At 34.4% G+C, this 24,299-nt stretch overlaps 2 protein-coding genes across 2 annotated transcripts; one reads left to right on the top strand and one right to left on the bottom strand.

The window, feature by feature from the left end:
- The first annotated feature begins 1,626 nt into the window (after positions 1–1,626).
- On the top strand, positions 1,627–11,330 carry dhrs4 (dehydrogenase/reductase (SDR family) member 4). Its single transcript, XM_030162618.1, has 9 exons — positions 1,627–1,760; positions 2,025–2,140; positions 3,824–4,001; positions 5,139–5,240; positions 5,327–5,397; positions 6,060–6,111; positions 9,082–9,216; positions 9,297–9,352; positions 10,560–11,330. The coding sequence occupies exons 1-9, from the start codon at positions 1,749–1,751 to the stop codon at positions 10,672–10,674; spliced, it is 837 nt and encodes a 278-aa protein (XP_030018478.1). The 5' UTR covers positions 1,627–1,748; the 3' UTR covers positions 10,675–11,330.
- A 388-nt stretch (positions 11,331–11,718) lies between these two features.
- On the bottom strand, positions 11,719–22,858 carry tinf2 (TERF1 (TRF1)-interacting nuclear factor 2). Its single transcript, XM_030162617.1, has 10 exons — positions 22,519–22,858; positions 20,843–21,045; positions 20,319–20,417; positions 19,949–20,044; positions 19,726–19,836; positions 19,191–19,314; positions 16,591–17,356; positions 14,085–14,143; positions 13,898–13,977; positions 11,719–12,120 (listed from the first exon to the last, which is right to left on the bottom strand). Exons 1-10 carry the CDS (start codon positions 22,544–22,546, stop codon positions 12,001–12,003), a joined length of 1,686 nt encoding a protein of 561 aa, XP_030018477.1. The 5' UTR covers positions 22,547–22,858; the 3' UTR covers positions 11,719–12,000.
- Positions 22,859–24,299: the final 1,441 nt, after the last annotated feature.

The raw sequence follows: 24,299 nt of genomic DNA, 5'->3' as shown, positions 1-24,299 counted from the left end.
CCAGCTGAATGGAGATCGAGTGTATTTCCGCAGTGGAGAAAACACTGCAGTTGTGATTGGCTCCGTACCACCAGTTGCGTTCAAGAACATCCGAATTTAGACCACTACAATAAAACAATGATTTCAAAGAGTTACTTGTGGTTAATAAGGTTAAGTATGGAAGTAAATCTGTTTCATCAGATTTTGAATTATAAAAGCTATTGAATTTCTAGCACTGAAGTTTTTTGCACTGAAATTAAGTATCTGAATTTTTTTTGCACTGAAATTAAATATCTGATTTTTTTTGCACTGAAATTAAGTATCTGAATATTTAGGAACTAAAGCAGGGCTGTCAAATTCAATTTAATTCAGTTCCACATTCAGACTAATATGATCTAAAGTGGGCTGGACTATGGAAGGAAATCTGTCTCATCAGATTTTGAACTATAAAAGCCACTGAATTTTTTGCACTGAAATTAAGTATCTGTATTTTTTTTCTCTGAATTCAACTATGTTCATAAATTTAGAATACAGAAAAATTCAGATACTTAATTTCAGTGCAAAAAAAATTCAGATACTTAATTTCAGTGCAAATTTTAAAAAAAAATCAGATACTTAATTTCAGTGCAAAAAAATTCAGATACTTAATTTCAGTGCAAACTAAATAAATAAATAAATCTGATACTTAATTTCAGCGCAAAAAAAATCAGTGCTAGAAATTCAGTGGCTTTTATAATTCAAAATCTGATGAGACAGATTGACTTCCATAGTTAAAGAAGTCAGGTTTTAAATTATTCGTTAATATATATGAATTAAGATGCACATTGTCTGCATATGATAAACTGATATTTGTAAGACATTTGTAATTTTATTTTGGATAATATTGTTCATTGACTGGGGTTAGAATGGAAAAAATAATTGTTTGTTTAAGGATTTTAACAATATAAAGAAGGACATTCTGTAATTCATTTATGTTACGCGCAAAATTTTACATTAATTGTAAATTTGCTTCAAAATCGCTTTAATGTTTTCTCTCAGATATAACTAAAAAGAATGGCCATTAAAACTGCAAAACCGTACTGCTATGGGTTTTTTTTTTATTATTATTATTATAGTCACATTGTATATATTTTTGCTGCTCAGGAATTTATTTATTTATTTTTAATTTAATTAATTTATTTATTTCACATAACTATATTTATTCATAGCTAGGAATGTTTCTTGCATGATAAACCTCAATCCTAACACCCTAAACATGACCGCTGTATTTAGTTTTTATTAGATAAATAAATAAAGGTTTGCTTTGGGTAAGTATATTTCGGACGCTTTGAATATAAAATGTAATCGCGATTTTACTGTTACAAATTTGATCACAACTTATATTCTAGTGTTGAAATTAAATAAATAAATAAATAAATAAATAAATAAATAAAAACGAAGCCATGAAGAGGCAAAAATATGTACTGGTAATAAAATAGTTTGATATGGTTTGTGTATTTATTTTCACCAAAACAGAAACTAAGCATGATCAAGACAATAACTTCATCTAAAAAGAACTAAAACACATAAAAATGTTTGAATAAACGTGCGTATTTAAACTATCTACTGGAGGCTTTTATTTTGACAGGCACCTTTACCCGGAACAGACTAAATGCGGTGCTCCGTGAACCCTCGGTAGTGGAAGTGTGAACTAGTGTTGGTGTTTCTGACAGAGAACTCTTCTGTCAAATAGATCCTTTTCTTCGTCAGAGCTTCATGTCCAGTTTTGCATGAACTCCAGGGTGAGAGAATCCTCAGTCACACTTGTTTAATTTCATTCTCAAATTCTGCCATTGCCCTGTACAGAAGTCTCATATTTAACATATGTAACACAGTCTGACTGTGTTTTGTGATTGTTGGACAAATATTCTGTAATAACTGTTCAGTGACGTCACCATGGCTCAGTTATTTTGATGGTAGTTTCCTTCTTCACAGCTGACCTGACCTTTCACCTACTGTCCCTGTGTTTGCACTAAACCTGCTCTGTCTCCTCTGTGTGTCCTCAGGGGATGTTCAGAAGTGTTCTCAGGTGCCTTAGGATCAATCCAGTTGCTGGTCATAGAAGTATGTCTCAAAGCAGCTTAACTGGGAAAGTGGCCATCGTCACTGCCTCCACAGATGGGTAAGGATTCCATTCATGCACATGTTTAGGACTGGTCCAGTGTCAGACTAATCTGAGCTTTGCAGTTAGACCAGTCTAATGCAGGGGGGTCAAACATGCAGCCTGCGAACCAAAATCTGCCCGCCGAAGGTCCAGATCAGGGGTCGCCAATCCTGGTCCTCGAGGGCCAGTATCCTGCTTGTTTTAGATGTATCCTTCTTCCAGCACACCTGATTCAAACCATAAGCCTATCATCCAGCTCTGCAGAAGCCTGATAACGACTGTCAGGTGTGCGGGAAGAGGGAAATATCTAAAACATGCAGGATACCGGCCCTCGAGGACCAGGGTTGGTGACCCCTGGTCCAGATGAATCTGCAAAGTGCAAAAATTATACTGAAGATATAAACCACAGGTGTCAAACATGCGGCCCGGGGGCCAAATCCAGCCCGCCAAAGGGTCCTGTCCGGCCCTTGGGATGAATGTGTGAAATGCAAAAATGACACGAAGAAATTAAGTCTTTTTAGTTCAGGTTCCACATTCAGACCAATTCAATCTCAAGTGAAATACTATCATAATAACATATAAATAATGACAACTCCAAAATTTTCTCGTTGTAAATGTAAATATTTTCATGTATTTACACTAAAACAAAGTATAATTTCACAAAAAATGTGAATAACCTGAACAAATATGAACAACCTGAAATGTCTTAAGAGAAGTAAGTACAATTTTAACAAGATTCTGATTCTGTTAGTAAATGTTTTGTGTGTTTGTAGATCCACTGTGATCTGTACGTTCAAATGTACATGTGTAAACGATAAACTGAGACATAATGTTGTTAAAATTACACTTATTTTTTTAAGTTCATTCATGATATTCACATCTTTTGAAAGGATAGTTTGTAAACCTTTTCATAATGAGATAACTTTTTTTGTGATCTGGCGCTATATAAATAAAATTTGATTGATTGAGTGATTTAATTGGTTTTCCCCTGTAAGTTGCTTTGGAAAAAAGCATCTGCCAAATGCATAAACATAAACATAATGTAAATTTACTCTTCACTCTAGAACATATAGAGAAAAGTTTGGAGTTGACATTATTTATATATTATTATGTTATTATTTTACTAGTCCGGCCCACTTCAGATCAAATTTAGCTGAATGTGGAACTGAACTAAAATGAGTTTGACACCCCTGATATAAACAGTCAAGGATGTTGAACTGGTTTTAGTTCAGGTTCCACATACAGACCAATGGGATCTCAAGTTAAACAAGGCTTACGCTGTTGGGGGCCGACAGCAAGGGTATATATATCTGAAACCCCCCCCTCCAATCCTTTACTATGTATAAATGTATCCACGATAATTGTTAGACAATCAATATGAACTCAGTTTGAGCTACATGGACCTGATAGTGGCAGAATAATGGTCAGAGAACCAGTTTTTTGTGTTCTATTTGTATTCTATTTTCATTGCTATCTATCTATCTATCTATCTATCTATCTATCTATCTATCTATCTATCTATCTATCTATCTATCTATCTATCTATCTATCTATCTATCTATCTATCTATCTATCTATCTATCTATCAATCTATCTATCTATCTATCTATCAATCTATCTATCTATCTATGTAATTACCTACCTACCTACTTTGATGTAAACTTCATCCCAAATGTTTATGGTGCTATTATGTTTTCCCAGAATCGGTTTGGCTGCAGCTCAGGCTCTTGGTAAGAAAGGAGCCCATGTGGTGGTGAGCAGCCGACGCCAGGCCAACGTAGACAGAGCTGTGGCGCTGCTGCAGAGCCAGAGCATCCAAGTGACCGGGACCACCTGCAACGTTGGCAAAGCAGAAGATCGAGAGAAACTAGTCGCCCTGGTGAGTCTGATACACCAGTGACCAACGGTGTCACATCTGAAGAACCACTCAAATGAAACAGAACTGCATTAGACTGATTTATTGTTCTGTCAATCAATGCATTCTGGGGGTTTTTTGGCCTCACAGTGGAAATACTCTAAAACAGGGCTGTTAAACATGCAACCCATGGGATGAATTTGTGAAATGTAAAAATTACACTGATAATAATAATAGTCAAGGATTTTAAAATCATTTTATTTGAGGGGCCACATATTGTGGTGGCCCAGAGGTGCAACAGCCCAAAAAATTATCCACTACGGTGGGGGGGCGCTGAAAAGATCATAGCCTAAGAAGGAGCTATTCCACAACAATGAAACTTGGCATACATTGAATTCAACCTTTCCTGATACTAACTGCATGTTTTCCTTCCAGGTAAACCCATATTGGATAAATAATTTAGGACTTTGAAAAGTAGTACTACAGACATTTCATGAAAATGCTTGCTTTTCACCCCTCCCTCGTTCTCTCTCCCCCTCTTGAATTCCTCTTCCCAGTTTTGCACAGTTGATAAAGCTGGAGCATCATCCCCTATAGCAACCATGTCAGCATGAATGTCCTTTGGGGCTATAACCCCTTTTTCTGCAGACATTTGATAAGACCATGGTGCCACGGATGGTTCACGAAATGTCTCTGGTACTACTTTTCAAAGTCCTAAATTATTTATCCAATGTGGATTTATCTGGAAGGAAACCATGCAGTTCGTATCAGGAGAAGTTGAATTTAATATATGCCAGGTTTCATTGCTGTGGAATAACTCCTTCTTAGTCAGGGTATGAACTTTTCAGCCCCCCCTCGTATAAGAAAAAAAAGAGATTGTGATTTATTTAAAAACAAGTATCTGAAAAAATAAATGTACCCCTTGTATAAAAATAAACTTGTATGAAAAAAGTTGTTCCTAAAAAAACAGCTTGTAATTAAAAATAAATTTATATAAAGAAATAAAATAAACTTGTATGATTTAAAAAAAAAAAAAAAAAAAAATCTCCTCAAATAAAATAGACTTCTAAACTTTAGGCATATGAATCATACAAGTTTATTTTATTTTTTTGTACAAATTTTGTTTTTATTACAAGCTATTTTTTATATGTGTTCCATTAGACCCTGCAGAAGTACGGTGGCGTTGATATCCTTGTGTCAAACGCAGCAGTCAACCCTTTCTTTGGAAACACCATGGACTCCACAGAGGAGGTCTGGGACAAGGTACGCCCAATTTGTGACTCCTCATTTACTTATGATCCAAGTCTACATTAGTGAGAGTCTTTTAGTCTAACTGTCTGTAATTCCAGATTCTGTCCATCAATGTGAAAGCATCCTTCCTCATGACCAAGTTGGTGGTGCCTCATATGGAGAAGAGAGGGTAAGGGAGCAGGACAAATAAACCAGGGGTGTCAAATATAAGGCCCACAGGCTGAAACCGGCCCGCCAAAGGGTCCAATCTGGCCTGTGGGATGAATTTGTGAAGTGCGAAAATTACTCTGAAGATATTAACAATTAGGGTGTCGCTGAGGTGTTATTTTGATCACAACATTAAACTGTATTTTTCAGTTCCAGATGCCTGTTACTAAATGTTTTGTATATTTGTAGATCCACTGCAATATGTAATCTGGAATGCACAAATGTATATCATAAGCTGAGGCATAATATAGTTAAAATTGCACTTATTTTTCTTTTGAAATTTCAGGTCCATATTTGTTCAAACTGTTTTGTGAAAGGATTCTTTGTAAACGTAAATTTTGTCATAATGTAATTTTACTTTATTGCACTAAAGCAAAGAGACAAATTCAGAGTTGTCATTATTTCTATGTTATTATGTTATCGTTTTACTAGTCTGTTTGAGATCATATTGGGCCGAATGTGGCCCTGAACTAAAGTGAGTTTGACACCCCTGAGATAAACGATGATACAGCACGTATTGGATGGAAAACAGACTACAAAATTCAAATCACATAGCTTCAAAAATACTGCTTTAATGTAAATATTCAGTGATTTTTAACCTCGGTGTGTGATTGTATTTTTTAGGGGTGGAAATGTAGTGTTTGTGTCATCTGTGGCTGGATACCAACCAATGCCGGTAAGGATGTTAATGTGTTTATATTAAAAAAATAAAAAAATAAATAAAAAAATCTATTAATGAATCTGATATTGTAACTGATATGAATGATGGCCATGGGTGGATGAAGTACTGTATCACACTGACATGTTTGTGTTTGAGTCTGTTTCGTGCTGGGAGGGACCACATCATCTGCTGATGTTGGCGAACTCAATTTAGAACCAAATGTTTATCTCAGTTGTCTAAATCTAAAACAGCCCATATACTGATTTCTGTGGGCAGAACTCAAGTTGTTTTTTTCTCTGTAAAGATATACACTCACTGCCACAGTTCTTCTCTACAGTAGTCGTAATGTACATCACTAGTTACTCGTAGCAAAAAAAAAAAAAAAAAGCAGTAAATGACTGGAGCACAAAACAGACTTCAACACAAACTTCACGTAAGCACAAAAGTATGCAACTCTTATAAAGTGAACCCTTTAATACATACGTTTATATAATAACTTGATATATTACATAATTTTACACAAACATATTATTGATGAGCCTCTATATGGTAATATTTTATACATCTTATTGTAAAATTTTACCTTCAGGGTAATTCTTTTTATTGGATTAATGCTATATGGCCAGTTAGCCAGTGTGTTAGCCCACATAGCACTAATTATAAACATCACACATAACTGATATTACTGTTATCAAATGTAATTGTGCATTACCATTCATCAAATACCTCAAATTACTATTATACAACAGTGTGTAAGATGACAGTTAATCACCATGGTCAGTATTTTCAGTACATTAGAGTTAGCTTGGTTAGCGTTACTGAAATCACGATGTTGACAGTCAAAATGCAAAACAAGTCTTAGAACCTGTTAGCTAGTGAGTTAGCCCACATAGCACTAATTATAAACATAGCTTTACAAAAATCACAATGGTGGCAGTCAAAATGTAAAACTTAAGTCTTAGAACCTATTAGCCTGTTAGCTAGTGTGTTAGCCCACATAGTACTCATGATAAACACATATAGCTTGGTTAGCTTACAAAAATCACAATGGCGCTAGTTGAAACGCAAAACTTAAGACTTAGAACAGCAATCCATAAAGTAGTGGGTGGTTTCTGAGGCTTAGTCCACACGTAATTTAGAGTCTATGTGTGAAATACATTCATTTTCTCAACAAAAGTTCTGTCAAAATAGGCAAATAATGTAATTACAGGGCCATATAGCCACAATAAATGCATGCTAATTGCTAGGTTAGCTTAATTTATAAGACGTGCAAAAACTGTTCTATGTTTTTATTTCCTCACTCCAGTAAAATACCAGTGCCATATTTTATTAAGACATTTAGATTTTTTTTTTTTTTTTTATTATTATTATTTACACTTTTTTTTTTTTTATTGACATCCCGTATCAGACATTCACATCTGGTACATCATACGTACAAATATCATACATCTATTGTCTGCTCTAAATGCCAAAATAATATTTTTGTTTTATGTCCAGACACTGAAAAGGAAGGCAGATAACCAAATAAAGGACAGAGAGGAAAAAACTATGTCCAAGTAGGGAGTGATGTTTTCCATAAAACACAATCACAGATTTGAGAAAACAAAATCAGGCCTATAGGGTGTGACACAGTTGACCCAGTTTTCCCAGTATGAAGCAAAGACATTTTCATTTAACTCATCGGATAGTCTGCTGGTTCTTGGATATTAATTTTTATGATTTTTATATACTGTACTTTGTTTTGGCAAGAGCTCCTTAACCCTTTCATGGATAGGTCACTACAGTGGACACTTATTCTCCAGCTGTTCTCTTGTACAGGGGTTGGACAAAATAATAGAAACACCTTAAAAAATCAACAAAATATAATTTAATATGGTGTAGGTCCGCCTTTTGCGGCAATTACAGCCTCAATTCTCCGAGGTATCGATTCATACAACTTGTGAATTGTTTCCAAAGGAATTTTAAGCCATTCTTCAGTTAGAATACCCTCCAACTCTTTTAGAGACGATGGCGGTGGAAATCGACGTCTTACTTGAATCTCTAAAACTGACCATAAATGCTCAATAATGTTGAGGTCTAGGGACTGTGCCGGCCATACGAGATGCTCAACTTCATTAGAATGTTCCTCATGCCATTCTGTAACAATTCTAGCTGTATGGATTGGGGCATTATCATCTTGAGGTGAAGGTGTTCCCATTATTTTGTCCAACCCCTGTATATTAATGGGTTTTGTTGTTTTAGTTCCATATCAGCCAACACAGTGATGCTTAGGCACCATCCCATACACTGACATTCATACAATTACTGTAACTGTGCTGTTCTTGATATACCTGATCTGCAGTGACATGTTTGAGTGTAAATCAATTATTTGTTAGACAATTTTTTATTTTTTATTTTTTTTTTGCATATAATCTCGATGAAGTGAGTAATTACTAGCATTAGAATATGTTAAAATGTGAGAAGACATCAGATTAGCAGCATTAAAAATGTTTTTATTTCATTGTTTTCATATCACTTTCTGATATTGGGTTTTAAACAAATGCTTTTCACTTCAAAAATTAAATGCATGGAAATTTTTGTAATTCCATAGAAAAAAAAACCACTTGATGGATGGTTTTTTGCATGGCTAAGGAGGAATAAAAATACTCAAAAAATAAATCTTGACTAAGGTTCTCACAATTCATGCATGAAAGGGTTAAATAAGGTTTTGCATTAGTGTACACCTTTGATTTCATCACCAACACTTAAAATCAGTGTTTTTTGAGATATGTGGTTTTCACTGGACAGAGAGCGGATAACAAAAGGAAGTACAGCTGTCAGACAAATATAGTGGAGTATGAAGTATAATATTTGACTTGTAAATGTAGTGGAGAAGAAGAATAAAGCGGCAGGAAATACAGAAAAAGTAAAGTCTAAGTACGTTCTATTAGTCTACTACTTGAGCTGAAGTGTTTATTTCCATTTCCTCCTTTTCTGTCTGTACAGGCTTTGGGTCCGTACAGCGTCAGTAAAACCGCCCTACTGGGCCTGACCCGGGTGTTGGCTCCAGAACTGGCTCCAAGTAACATCAGAGTCAACTGTGTGGCCCCAGGAATTATCAAGACTCGCTTCAGCTCTGCAGTGAGGGCCGAACAAACATTACACTGCTTTATTTGAACCTACTTTCTGATGTTAAGTCTGTTTAATGCCTTTTCTTTCAGTTGTGGCAAAATGAAGACATTATGGATGAGTTCAAAAAGCAGATAAGCATGAGAAGGTACAACTCATACGAAATGGACAAAAGTATTGGGACATGTTGAATTCAGGTGTTTCTTTTCTAACAGGTGTCTGGGATACAAAAAAATAATGACAAATATATTTATAGTTTTATGTTGGGATAAATATCATTGCATTGGTTAGTTTGGTTTAAATTGTTATCTTTGATGGGTTTTACTTAATTTCTCTCAACATTGATTTTTTTTTTTTAATCCATGACTATGATTTTAAATTATCTACCTCTAAATTAGAATTTTTTGTGCTCTGACTGTAAATAATATTTTTCTATCACAGCTAACCATCTACTTCACAACTCACTGAGGAAGAAAAATCTCGCATTAAACTTTAAGGAAATATTGATGTTTGTAAACTGTATGGACACAAATATTGGGACACATCATGTCTACAGCTGTAAGATGTCCTGTTCATGCTGATTTGACATAAAAACATCAATATTTCCTTAAAGTTTAATAGGAGACTTTTCTTTCTAAGTGAGATGTGAAGAAAGCTATGGAAGAGGATTAGGACCTCTGGAAAATAAATACATAAATAGACGTCAGATATTTTTTTATTACGATTATTCTGAGAAAAAAGTCAGAATTCTGATTTTAATCTCAGAATTCTGACTTTTTTCTTAGAATTCTGCCTTTTATCTCAGAATAATAATAATTTTTTCTTAGAATTCTGCCTTTTTTGTCAGAATAATAATAAAAAAAAGTATTGGACCTTAATTTTTTAAAATTTATTTTGTTTCCAGTGGCCCTAATCCTCTTCTGTAAGAAAGTAGATGGATAATTGTGGTAGAAAAATTATTATTTACAGTCAGAGCATGAAGAATATTTTAGAAATTTAGAGGTAGAACATTTAAAATCATAGTCATGGATTTAAAAAAAAAAAAAAAAAAAAATCAATGTTGAGAGAAATTAAGTAAAAACCATCTCTGAGGTCTCTGGAAGAAAAGATAACAATTCAAACCAAACTAACCAATGCAATGATATTCATCCCCATATAAAACCGTATTAAGCGGTAGAAAATGAATGGATATAAAACCATATTATGCCATTTATCATTATTGTGCTGTACCCCAGACCCCTGTTAGAAAAGAAACCCCTGAATTCAACGTGTCCACATACTTTTGTCCATATAGTGTACATATTAAATGAGTAAATTGTGAATGCAGTGTTGAATGTATTCCACCTCTGTTTCAGAGTTGGAGAACCAGATGAAATTGGTGGAGTGGTAGCGTTCTTGTGCTCTGACGAGGCTTCATACATCACTGGAGAAACCATCACAGTGACCGGAGGGATGTCCTGCCGACTGTGAAGCTTCTGAAGCCCCGCCCCCAACTCATTTGCACATAATTGTTTATTTGTAGATAAATTATGTCATAATTTTCTTCCAGCATTCTTCTGAAGCTACTAAATGGAGGTATTTTTGTGCCAAAATCTAAACAAAATGATTTACAAATGCCTTTATTTGATTGGAAAACTCAAAATGTACCTATCAGACATATTTCTGATGCATTATGTCAGTCTGAAGTCACTCCAATAGTAAAATTACCAGATAATACAGACTGTAATATTTCAAGATTAAAGTTGTTATATATACATGTTTAAATCATATTAAAAGAATTGAGTAAAAAGTCATAAGTCAAAATATTTCAAGAATCAAGACTATATTGCAAGAAAAATATGATATTGAACGTTAATGTTGAGAAAAAGTAAATGATGAGATTAAAGTTGTATTTTAAGAAAAAAAGTCATGATTGACCAGAATTTCCTCATAATTTGAGAAAAATGTCATACAACAAAAAAGCAAAACAACACAATGAAAATGAAAACTTTCACAAAAACTACCAGAATAAAGTTGTAACATTTCAAAAGTCACAACTTTACAAGAATCAAGTCATAATTTAACTATGAAATAATCATGTAGATTAAAACGACAAGTTTTTCTTCAATACTTGTCCTCAGTGTGAATCTTTATATGAAAAAAATAAAGCATTTGTAAAATCTTTTCATTGATCAGTTTTGTCAGGAAATGGACTCCATGCAGCAATGTTAAAAATGTGTTTTGTAAATTTGTATGTTAAGATTTTTGACTTAGTTAACATTTTCTACACTTTAACCTTTGCTGTAAATTTACAATAAATCAGGATTGATCACCTCTGATGCCTGTGAAAGTTTATCTCAAAATACAATAATAGCTGTGTAAGTGGTTTTCAAATAGACATTTACTTCACCAATCCACAAAGTGTGTAATTAAATGTATGAATGAATAAGAAACCTAATGTATGAGGTTTTAAAATAAACACTAATGACTGTGACACTGCAGGATATGGACTGAATAAAGGACAAAAGAGCATTTACATTTCATTACCTTTATTTATCATTATTTGTAGATCTTAAAGAAGTAAAATCAAATTCATTATTAACTGAAGAATGAACCACATATTTTCTGGTCTTTATGTACAGGTACCATAATTATGACTAAAAAAATCTGGGCTTGTTTTCATGATTTCAAAGCACTTGTTAAAAATAAGACTTAACATGATTCAAGTACGTTTCAACATGATTCAACAAATGTAGACAGCTGTGGTGAAATCACAGACTATGGCACCGTCAGAATCCACTGGGAACATCTGCGTCATCATCTGCGTTTGCTGGTGGAAGACAGTAAGTTCCGTCGGTTCATCCCAGGTTTCCAGAACTCCCGAAGAGTAGGAACGTATGTGCCATGTTTGGTCTTATAGTAACGCTTGACAAAGAGCTGCGGGTGACAAACACACAATGAGGACTGAAAAGGTGACGTATTTTCACATTACAGTTTCTTTTTACTTTACAGCCATAAAATACTGTTATATACTTTAAAGGAGTGATAGTTTGCTTTTTTAAAATGGAATTATGCATTTTCAAACATTTCCCTGTGGTCTGTTATGATTATTTTTGTTTAGGGATTCTTTTGGTTTTTTCCTTCCTTTGTTTTTCTTTTTTTCTCTTCTATAATGCACAGTTCTGTATTGTTTGGTGTCATTATGGTTTGCATTATTTGTAAGAAAAACATAATTAAAAAAACAATGGTTAAAAAAAAGTCAATAGTAGTCAGTAGTTATAGTCAGAGTACAATAAAAAGTAACAAGGAAGAAATTATCAACACAAAAGAAAAAATTTAAATGTATATAACTATATACATACATATACACACACACACATATATATATATATATATATATATATATATATACATATATATATATATATATATATATATATATATATATATATATATATACATACCAAATACAGGGTGGGGAAGCAAAATTTACAATATTTTGAGGCAGGGATTGAAAGACAGTGTATGACCAGTTATTTTATTGAAAGTCATGAGAATTTATTTGCCACAAGAAAATTGACATAATAGAAAATGTTTTTATTCTATGTGTCCTCCTTCTTTCTCAATAACTGCCTTCACACGCTTCCTGAAACTTGCACAAGTGTTCCTCAAATATTCAGGTGACAACTTCTCCCATTCTTCTTTAATAGTATCTTCCAGACTTTCTCGTAATAGTTTTGCTCATAGTCATTCTCTTCTTTCCATTATAAACAGTCTTTATGGACACTCCAACTATTTTTGAAATCTCCTTTGGTGTGACGAGTGCATTCAGCAAATCACACACTGTTTGACGTTTGCTTTCCTGATTACTCATATGGGCAAAAGTTTCTGAAAAGGTATGGATAATAGTGTTAGGTATGATTATGACATCAATATATGTTTGGTTTCAAAACAATTGACGTAGTGCCTGCTGAGAAAAAACAACTAAATGTTCATAGTAAATTTTGCTTCTCCACCCTGTATATATGCATTAAAACAATTAAGACACAAAAGTAGAACAGCAATTTGTAAAACATGTACTAGACAATATATTATCCATATGATAATTAAAGAAATAAGTGTGCAAAAATATAGTTGTGTGTAATTACTACAATTATGTGGTAAAAGGTGGAGTTAAAATTTTATTAATAATAAGCCAAGACAAAATTTAAATTGCACTTTTTTTTTTTTAATTTCAGGGTGTACATGGTTATTTAGCTTATCCATATTTTCACAAAGTAATTTAATTTTCAGGTTATTATTTTACTAGTCTGGACCACTTAAGACCACATTGGACTGAATGTGAGTTTGACAGCCATGCTTTAAAACATTTAGTGGACTAATGTTTTCTCTTTTCAGACGTACAGTCCAAAGAATTTAATAGTATTAAGTATTAGTTTTATATATGAATAAACGGGTCTTTTCATTTAAAATAATTCAAGTGATCATGTTTGATCATGCACATTACATTTTTTTAAAATTATATTATGGTTTTATTAGATAAAGAAATGATATGATGTGTGTAACAGAATCTTTTGGCTGTTAGTGTTTTATGTTTCACATTTCTGTAAGTAGCCATACACTTCCATTAAAAAAAAAACAAAATAAAAAAACACATACATTGCTGTTCCTCCTGAAATGTTAACTTTTTTCCTCATGTTTCAGTCTTACATACCCTGACTTTGAAGTTCTTGGTGGCTTCATCCTCAGAATCGGCTACATAGTCTTCGCTGTCTCCTGGAGGGGCCAGTGGCTCTGAACACAGAAGGAAACACTGTTGTTAAAACCTACAATAACTCAACAGCTGCCCTTTCATTGTTCTTACAAATCTTCCAAACAGTTTGTGTACATTCTTAAATCACCTGTGTTGTGTCGTGGTCGTGTCGCAGATCTGCTCATATCTGGTAACGTAGGTCGATTTCTGTCAAAGACATTGATACAATTAAACCATTACACAATAATATGGATGGTAAATGTTGAAAAGACATCAGTGTAGTGACAAGGCTGCTTACTGATGCTTTTAGACGCCTTTATGACTAAATAATAAAGAAATGTTTGATAAATGACTCACATTTAACTCATGAATACTATCTCAGACACACAAAAATGAATGAAGCAGGAGAAATGAACATGTGCATTTATTGTACATGTAAGACTTAACCACAGTCTACAATATTAGTCTGAAAAGTCAACATCTAACTGAACAATCCTAAAGCCTGTAGACCAGGGGTGTCAAACATAAGGCCCGCAGGCCAAAACCAGCACACCACAGGGTCCAATATGGCCCGTGGGATGAATTTGTGAAATGCAAAACTTAACATTTCAGATATTAACAATCATTTTAGTCCAAGTTTCACATCCAGACCAATTCAATCTCAAGTGGGTTAGACCAGTAAAATAAACTTTTCTCTTTGTTTTAGAGTAAGAAAAGTAAAATTACATGAAAACATTCACATTTACAAACTATCCTTTCACAAAAAATGTGAATAATCTGAACAAATATGAACAACATGAAATAAGTTAAGACAAATGAGTGTGATTTTAACAATATTGTGCCTGTTACTTGTGTTTGTAGATCCATAGTGTGTAATGCACATGTGGAAATGAGAAGCTGAGACATACACTGCAAAAATCTAAATTTTACCAAGTGTATTTTTCTCATTTCTAGTCAAAATATCTCATCACACTTAAAATAAGACATGATCACCTAAAATGAGATATAAGAACTTATTTTTAGACAATAGATAGGGAAAATCTTATTTAAAGAAATATTACCAAGATAATTTTTACTTGTTCCATTGGCAGATTTTTTTTGCTTGAATTAAGCCAAAAATCTTGAATTAAGCAAAAAAAAAAAATACACTCTAAAACTAGAGAGAAGTTTGGAATTCACATTATTTATTTATATATTATTATTATATTATTATTATTTTACTGGTCCGGCCCACTTCAGATCAAATTGGGTTGAATGTGGCCCCTAAACTAAAATGAGTTTGACCCCCCTGCTGTAGACTTTAACATTTAAAGGTAATTCTTTTTTCTCAACAAAGGATGCAACATTTTACCACTTGTGGTAAAATGTGTTTTTAATGACAGCCAGTCCAGAACAGATTAAGTATAAACTATATGATTTTTCCTGATTTCAGACAAATCTTTCTGATGGGTAACTGATCAAGACTCCAACAAAAAACACTTACTTTGACTCAGAACAAAGGGGGAGCTGATTTCAACCTGTTTTAACACATCAGTTTGCATCCAGACTTGCAAACTCACCAGTCATCCACCACTGATTGTATTTTGTTTGACATTTCTGTCACAATGTTCAAACACAATTCCTAAAATGTCTATAATTTCACGTAACAGGGCTGGTTGTTCACTGGTCTCTAAAGCCTGCAATACTGATACCTTTACCATAACAATAAAACTTACTCCTTCACACTGATGATATTTAAATGTTTTGAAGTAGAAATTACACAAACTGTACCTTTAAACAACATATACACTATATGGACAAAAGTATTGGGACATGTTGAATTCAGGTGTTTCTTTTCCAACAGGGGTCTGGGATACAAAACAATGAAAAATGTCATAATATAGTTTTATACTGGGATAAATATCATTGCATTGCCTTGATTTTGTTTGTTTTTTTCATCCATGACTATGAATTTAAATGTTCTACCGCTAAATTTCTAAAATATTTTTCATGCTCTGACTGTAAATAATTTTCTACCACAACTAATCATCTACTTTCTTCACATCTCACTGACGAAGAAAAATCTCCCACTGAACTTTAGGAAATATTGATGTTTTTATCTCAAATCAGCATCAACAGGACATCTTACAGCTGTAGCCATGATGTGTCCTAATATTTTTGTCCATATAGTTTATAACCATCAATATTTTTAGAGGTAGAACATTTAAAATCATAGTCATGGATAAAAACTAAATCAATGTTGAGAGAAACTAAGTAAAAACCATCTCTGAGGCATTCTGAAAGCAAAGATAATAATTTAAACCAAACTAAGCAATGCAATGATATTTATCCCAATATAAAACTATATTATGACATTTGTCATCATTGTTTTGTATCCCAGACCCCTGTTGGAAAAGAAACACCTGAATTCAATATGTCCCAATACTTTTGTCCATACAGTGATTGTTTATATTCTTATACACAACTCTGACTTTAACTATTGGATTTCAGATTTTGACACAATCGTGTTTTTAAGAAAAACAGAAATTCTTTGATCAATATCATCAATATCTTGGTGGAAAATCTAACATAAAAGTCACATAAACCCAAGATCCAGTTTCATTTGCTAACAGCTGAGGTCATGCACTGCTGCTACTTTCCACCACGTCTCTTACTCTTTGTCGTGAAAGCCTGGAAAACTAGAGTCAGGCTTTAGAGGTTTCTGCGAGGGGGCTTTCACCGGTGATTTTCTCCTCGGAGTCTGCTGCTGCTGCTCGTCGAAGGCTTCGTCTCCTGTGTGAGTGCTAACAGAAGTCAGGGACAGTTTTTCGATGTTAACTCGGGGCTGGCTGCTCAGACATGAGGCATACACGGAGGACAGGGACGGATCATCAGGCAGGTTTTTGACACCATGCTGAGCCATACGCGTTTCCAGAACCGTTCTGCTCATTTGTCCTTCGTCTTCCTCGTTCTTGTTCGTTCTGTAGCTCCTGCGTGCTGCGTTTTCCAAACTCCTCTTTTTCCCACATCTGACCAGTCTCAACACCTCTTCGTCTTCTTCACTGTCCTCTTCATCGGGCTGTTTACGTTTCATTCCACTGGTTTTTTTTGACATGCTCACGTCCTCCTCTGTGTCTTCTTTTTCTCCATTGTGTTTGGATATTTGCTTTTGTTTAAGGCCAGTGAATTCAGAGTTCTCTCCACTTTTCTGTGACCTTTTGGCAGAGCTCATGATTGGTATGTCGTCATTAGATATCAGTCCGAAAATGGGGGAAACAATAGGCGCGTTGTGTCGGGTCTGTATATCATAAGACCCAGAGGTAGCGGAGTGGTCCATGGCAGTCGTCTTAGATGCTGTCGGCTGATCTGAAGGGGCTCTTCCGGATGGTGGCAGAGAAAGTGAAGCCAGGATGGAGTCTCCCATGTTTGGAGGAAGGGATGCTGTGAAACACAAAAATGTACGCATGTTAAATGTTATTTTTAATTGATATGATCACTCAGGATTTCTGCAGGTATCAGCAAATCTAATTTAATGCTTTTTAATGCCACTTTAAACAAATTCAATGCCCATGTCCAGCTGCAGATACAGTTTTATATATAGTTTTATGATGGTTTATTGTCAGCAGGCTTTAACCAGGTTCTGAATAATTCCTCCTACAATCACTTCTGCTGAAACTTGCATTTTCCCATTTTTCAAACATTTGCTAATATTCCCTCCACTCTTTCGCCACAGCATGAGCATGCTCACAGCATGCTGCATTCCAAGCATCCGGTGTTGTGACTTCATGCATCAGCCATAAACAATAGTCAATTAAAGGGTTCCGCCTGTCAATCATCACACTATACTTCCGATCAAAATTATTAAATGTTTATATAATCAAAATAAATTGTGAATAACTGCTTTTTTTTTTCCATTAAATGGATTTAATTTTTTAATGCCTCTGGACATTGAATTTAATGCTTTTTAATGGCATTTATGGCCTTCATTTTCATAAAATCTATTTAATGACTTTTAAAGTTTTTTAATGACCCGCAGAAACCCTGTCGGTGGGTACATGAGGTGCTTTACAATCTTAAGGTTGAAAAGTTGAGATTTTCTCTTAGAGGCTCAATTAAATTATTTCATACCACTTGGGATCCATTTTTACAGTATTTCAATTCTTTAAATTTTCCTCAGAATACAGATGATTAAGCATCATGGAGAAAGAGGGGAAAGGAGTGGAATAGAGGGAATGAGAAACTATGTGTAGTCTTTTCCTTTCTTCTCTTATTTCTGTGTACTATACTAATTTTTTTTACTTTTATGATTTGAGTTCCTTTATCATTATTTGTTTTGGGTTTTTTTTGTTTTGTTTTGTTCTTTTTTTTCCTTTGGCCTGTGGGTTGGGTGGGTGGGAAGGGATGGGTGTTGACAGTCAGATATGTCACTCTTGATTGTGCATTGACTGCTACAAATTGATGTCTGTCGTGTTCATTGAAAATATTCAATAAATATAGTGGGAAAAAAAAAAGAAACCCTGTCACTGACATTAAGGTAAAGACAATAAATACTTTATGATAAAAGCCAAAAGTTTAACCTCTCGATTGATTTTTCTATCATGTTTTTTGTATTTAGTTCAGAGGCTGAAAAATGTAGGTCTTAGGGATATTTGAACAGACGCTCATTAAGCATTAAGTCTCCACTCAGTTACCATTAAGACCCATTCAAGTGCTTCCTTAAAGACGCACACGTATACAGACAGAGGGTTCTGTCCATCCTCTGCGTTCATTACATATATAACTCTATCCATTCTCTGGGAGCTTGAGGATGCAAACCCAGACAGAGAATATGGACCAGTACCACCAGGAACCATGGAAACAGTGTTGAGATTTGAAGAGAATAGTTTCTAGAAACAGTGGAATGTTTCAAAGAGTGACTGTGTGACATATTTATGACAACTACCCTTCTCAGTATCCACATTAGTAATACCTCCTCTGTTGTCGCCATGTTTGTTACTATTGACTTTCCTCTTCTTCTCCTCAAAAAACTTTCCTCATCTTTGTGGTATTCAGCCAGTGAATTAATTCAGAGCAGCGCCCTCTGGTGGATTGATTGAGAAACATTCATTCCAACACACCAGACACACAGAGGTATGAAGGCAGTGACGCTTGACAGTGTTAGAAACAGACGTACATATTTACATATGTAAAGCGAGGATAAATGAACCTTTAAAATGTAGCAAAAGAAAAGGACACAATCAACACATCTCAGCAGAATGTTAAGCAGTTGTAGTACCTGCTGTTTCCAGATGACCCAGGCAGGTCTGATGCTCCAGTAAAATCTTCAGGAGCTGGGGCTGGGTGGCTGCCCGTGCACACTCCTCCAGCACAAGAGGGACTTCACTGAGCCATGACACAGTCTGCACAGAAAACACATCACTTAACATTTAGGTTAAGGATGATTTTACACCTACTTTGTTTGATCCAGATTTATGGACTTTTCTGTGCAAAGCAAGAACAGTTACTGGTGTGATCAAAAGAGGCAGTCTTAGTCCAGATCAACATTTACCATGGTTTGATTAATACTTTTTAGGTTCACACAATCAAATCAATTACACAAAGAAACAGAGGACTGAAGAAGAAATAAGACAAACTTACAATATGTCAACAAACAAAACAGAAACACACCTGTCTATAAATTACAACTACTTCATACTTTTGCTCCAACGCACTTTTCATCTACTTTTTCCACAAACGTTAGACATGTCCTTAATATAAGGACAAAAACTAAGTCCGAACAGTATAACTTGTCTTAAAAACACTTTCATTACCTGAGCTAGGTTGGGAACTGGAAAGAACTGGTCCAGACGGATCAAAAACTCCCAAAGCAGCTTCTCCAGTTCCTGGTCAAACTTTTGGCCATACTCCACAGGAAATTCCTCCTGTCAGTAGAGGTAAGAGCAGCTGGATATTACATACCTACAGGTCATAACATACACAAACTGAACGTTTTTAACTGATGGTGACGTTTTACATCTGAAAAGTAAGCCTCACCTTGAAGTACCGTTCCCTCTCTATGGGGTCTGACAGCAATATTTTAACATGAGAGTGGAAACATTCCACAGTTTTGAGAATTTTTAGATCCTTTTTCTGAGAAGAAAGAGCAAAAATGACACTACAGCCTGTGTAGAACTGTACCATGTATAACAATCCTTTACCTAGTAAAATACATAACACATTTGACTGCTTTAAGACTTATGTTACAGCAAAATGTAATGACTGCATGTTAAGGAAAAGAATCTGATTCCATTTCATTTATTACTTAACTGGGAGAAACATTAACTTGCTAGCTCATTAATTATAACACACAATTTATTAAGACTTTTTAACTCCAGTCCATAGAGCAAATGCTACGGGAGCATACCACTGACGAAGATGAAGAGGCTGTGGGTGCACAAATCCTTTTCAGATGCATTTCAATCAGTTTCGCATCAGGCTCAGTGCTGCACAGCTCCAAGATTAACTATAAAGACAAACAAATGACATTAAGGAATGAGTATACTTGACTACATGACAAATGTTCATTCCATTAAATTAATGTGTTACTCTGGAGATTTCTTAATGTGTGCCAGAACATGAACATTTTACAAAAAATAAAATACGTATCATCATTTTGGACCATTATTATCATCATCATATCTGTATATATACATATAGAGAGGGAAGAGCAGATAATAAACATCACCCAAAAAAAGATAAAAACTAAAGCTCCTAAAGAGGTCCATTGTGGGTGGAATTTTTCTTCCTAAATGTTATCATGTAGAAAAAACCCTAGGGTCAGTGAGTCTCAGTTTTGTTCAGCTCTGGAGGGGGATGTTTGCAGCACGTTTATGACACAGAAACCCTGGGTCAAATAATTCATGAACTTGTCACATTCAGTCTTTTTACCCGTGCTCTGAGTCCCAGCGCCAGCTTGCCCTGGTGCCTCATTGTGAGCAGTCCAGGCACAGTCTCGCAGGCTGATGTCACGAACTCCTCCACGACCCCATACTGCATCACATCCCTCTGCTTCATCACCTTCCATAGCGCTGCAGACACCAGACGCACAGGGGGTGCCAGGAGCTGGAGAGCAACGAAAGGAAGGGCGGTGTCTGAACACAGGACAAAAGGAGAGGAACATAAACATTGAAACAGTGAGCATGAATTGTACTTATTTTACACAACTGCAAGAAACATGGGTGTCTTATACGCTTTGTGTCAAGCCATGATGATGGTCATATAATGATGGCATTCAGTTTTGTTTGTGACAGCTGATTTACTTTCAATGATCAGACATGTTTCTGTAGGACATACACAGAATAATCCAAAATTGTATCTTTTCCTGTTTAGCACTTTCAACCTCTATACAAATAATCCCTGAGCTTCCCTCTGTTATATTCAATTAAATGCTGCTGCTGGGATCATCACCATTTCAATAAAACAGGATCATATAGAGACAATTCTGACTACCATACATCGGTTGCCAGAGTATTTTAGCAAAGATAGATAGATAGATAGATAGATAGATAGATAGATAGATAGATAGATAGATAGATAGATAGATAGATAGATAGATAGATAGGCTTTATTACAGACTAGGGTCCACATTAAAAAGCAAACAGATAAATATAAACACAATAAAAACACCTCTATACTTTCAAGAGTATGATTTAGTTTTTCTTATTGTCAGTGCTGACACTGACATTATTTAAAGTTTTGCTTGTTTTTTGTTTCGCTTATTTTATCCACCTCATCTGTGTCATGGAAACAAATCTTAAATCTCTATCATAAACAAATAACTAAACAGTATTAAAGTCCTTAAGGCCTTCATCATATCACCTTTCAATCACACAATTTTCTGAAACAGCCATGAACACATAACAGCTGAACATTGGTAAGCTCTGATCTGTTAAATAACATATTAAAATGTCTTATTAATCTCATTTACACAGTCAGTGTCAGTCAACAAGGCCAATATATCCACCCAACATTGATATTGGCCTTTATTTGAGTACATTCCTGATAAATTCAGCTTATTATTAGAAATAAAGCATATTTGTTTGTAGTGTTAGCTTAGGCAGTTGCTGTCACATGCCTTTAAAATGTCAACTTGTCATCTTTTCTGCTTTGTGATAATGCATGGTTATGGTTATTTGAAACTTAACCCATAAAGCAATACTTTATCCAAACATACAAGACCGAAAGAATGATGTTCTTTTCATCTTATCCTATGGACCTAGTTTGTGTGTCCTTAATAAAGTTTGAATGAATGGATGAAATGACATGGATGGAAAATTATGATAACAAAAGGATCCACAGTTGCCTGACAAATGGAGCAGTTACATATTATGCCTCTGAGATGGAGTGGAGCAGAAGTATAGTGCTGAAGAAACAGAAAGACAAAGTATAAGAACCTCACTAATGAACTTAGATGACTAGCCTGGTGTACTGTGTGCACTTAATTATATTGAAGCACTGACGCAGGGGTTTCCGGTTAGCTAGCTGTCAAATTGGTTAAACCTTGTCAACAACAGGGCATCTCGGACCGTGTTAACATCTTCATACACAACCTGAATGTCACTTACCATTCTGTTTAGACTTCTGTGTGGCCATCCCACTGTGTTAATAAATCCGTCAGAGAGGTTAATTCACCAAATGTTACCGGTAAGTGCGTAATGTTAGCTTAGCCACCTGTGAGACGCAAACGCTGCAAAGCTAGCACATAACAAACTGTTTAAGGTCTATTTATGAGGCTGTGCCACGGTGATGTGTACTAACACGGGATATAAATGGCGTTACCAGGCGCTAAACATAAGTACATGTGTTATTTAGCAGTAAAAACCAAAGCAACAAACAAGACTACGATGAAAACAACTGCCAATTTTCCTCCCGCCTTCACGAGCATACTGTGAGTCGCTTGAATAAAATACTGAGCTGTCCCGTAATGGCGGTGCTTATAGTTTTGGCGCGTCAGATGTCGAAAAAAATAAGTAACCCCTCCCGCCGGTGCTCAGTTAAAAAAAAAAAGCAAACAAACCCAAGGATATGACGCAGCAGATCCGTCAACCTGTAACTATTTAGCATCAAAATGAGGAAAATATAAGAAATCTGTAACTTTTGTCAATCTGAATCTGAATCTACTTTACACTTATTCTTTTTATGTGAACATTCTTCTAATTTTTGGTCTAAAATTGAAAATTATATCATATCTAAAAGTAACAATAAAATAAATATAACATCCCAAAATGTAATTACTTATTTTAAACATGATACTAACAATCTAGAATTTATTGTAAATTTATTCATATTAGTTGGAAAATTTCATATACATAAAAACAAATATACTAAAACACACCCAAATTTTAAAATCTTCCTATTAGAATTTGAAAATTATATTAAATCTTAAGAATTCATTTATAATAATAATAATAATAATAATAATAATAATAATAATAATAATAATAATAATAAAAGCACTAACACATTGGCTATTTATAAACAATTTTTCAATACTGACTGAACTCTCTGTTGCATTTATTTATTTATTTATATTTGTCAGATTTATTATTTATTTACTTTTTTTTATTATTATTATTTGTATTTTATATGCTTTGTATTTTTAAATTTATGCATTATTTTCTTAAACTTACATGTTCAAATGCTTTTTCTCTTTTGACATCTTGATGTTTGTGTAAAATTTTGTATTGTATACTCAACTGTTGTTAATAAAAATGTTTAAAAAATGAGGAAAATATACTAAAATGTGAAGTTAAAAATGTTGGAAAAATAAATGATAAATGAAGATAAGAATATGAGGACTTGGGGCGCCAGATAGTTTGGTAAAGCGTAGAAAATGAGACAAAAGTAAGAAACAAACGGTAATAACAATACTAGGAGGTGTACATTTGAGCTAATGTTGCATTAAGTAGAAGTTGTTTTTTTTTATTAATAAAGTTTAATGTATAAAACATTCATAGCTTCAATTCTTTTACAGATCAGAACAGGAAGGGGTACAAAGGACATAGAAGACATAAAAAAACTAAAACAAAAAATGTATTAATTAACATGAGGTAGAAGTATATGGATAAAACTTATAGAAGACATGGCGGCACTAGCTAATCAATATTACAATATGATGCACTAATTAGCAAATAAACATTTAGCCTGACAGCTGAAGAAAGGCTGACTCTGACACACTATTAATCAAAAGATGAACTTTGATTTGTTCTGTCATGCATCTGTGTTATCACCAGGCTTGGGTCAAAGTCCAACTGTTAGGTCAAACACAACCAGAAGTGACTTTATTACAAGTAGACACAAGAAAAACACTGAATTAAATAAAGAGAGAGAGAAAGAGCAACAAAGA

Source organism: Sphaeramia orbicularis, chromosome 18 (genome assembly GCF_902148855.1).
Source record: "Sphaeramia orbicularis chromosome 18, fSphaOr1.1, whole genome shotgun sequence".
NCBI lineage: Eukaryota > Metazoa > Chordata > Actinopteri > Kurtiformes > Apogonidae > Sphaeramia > Sphaeramia orbicularis.
The sequence above is the reverse complement of the archived record's forward strand: the minus strand, read 5'-3'. Positions and strand labels throughout refer to the sequence as shown.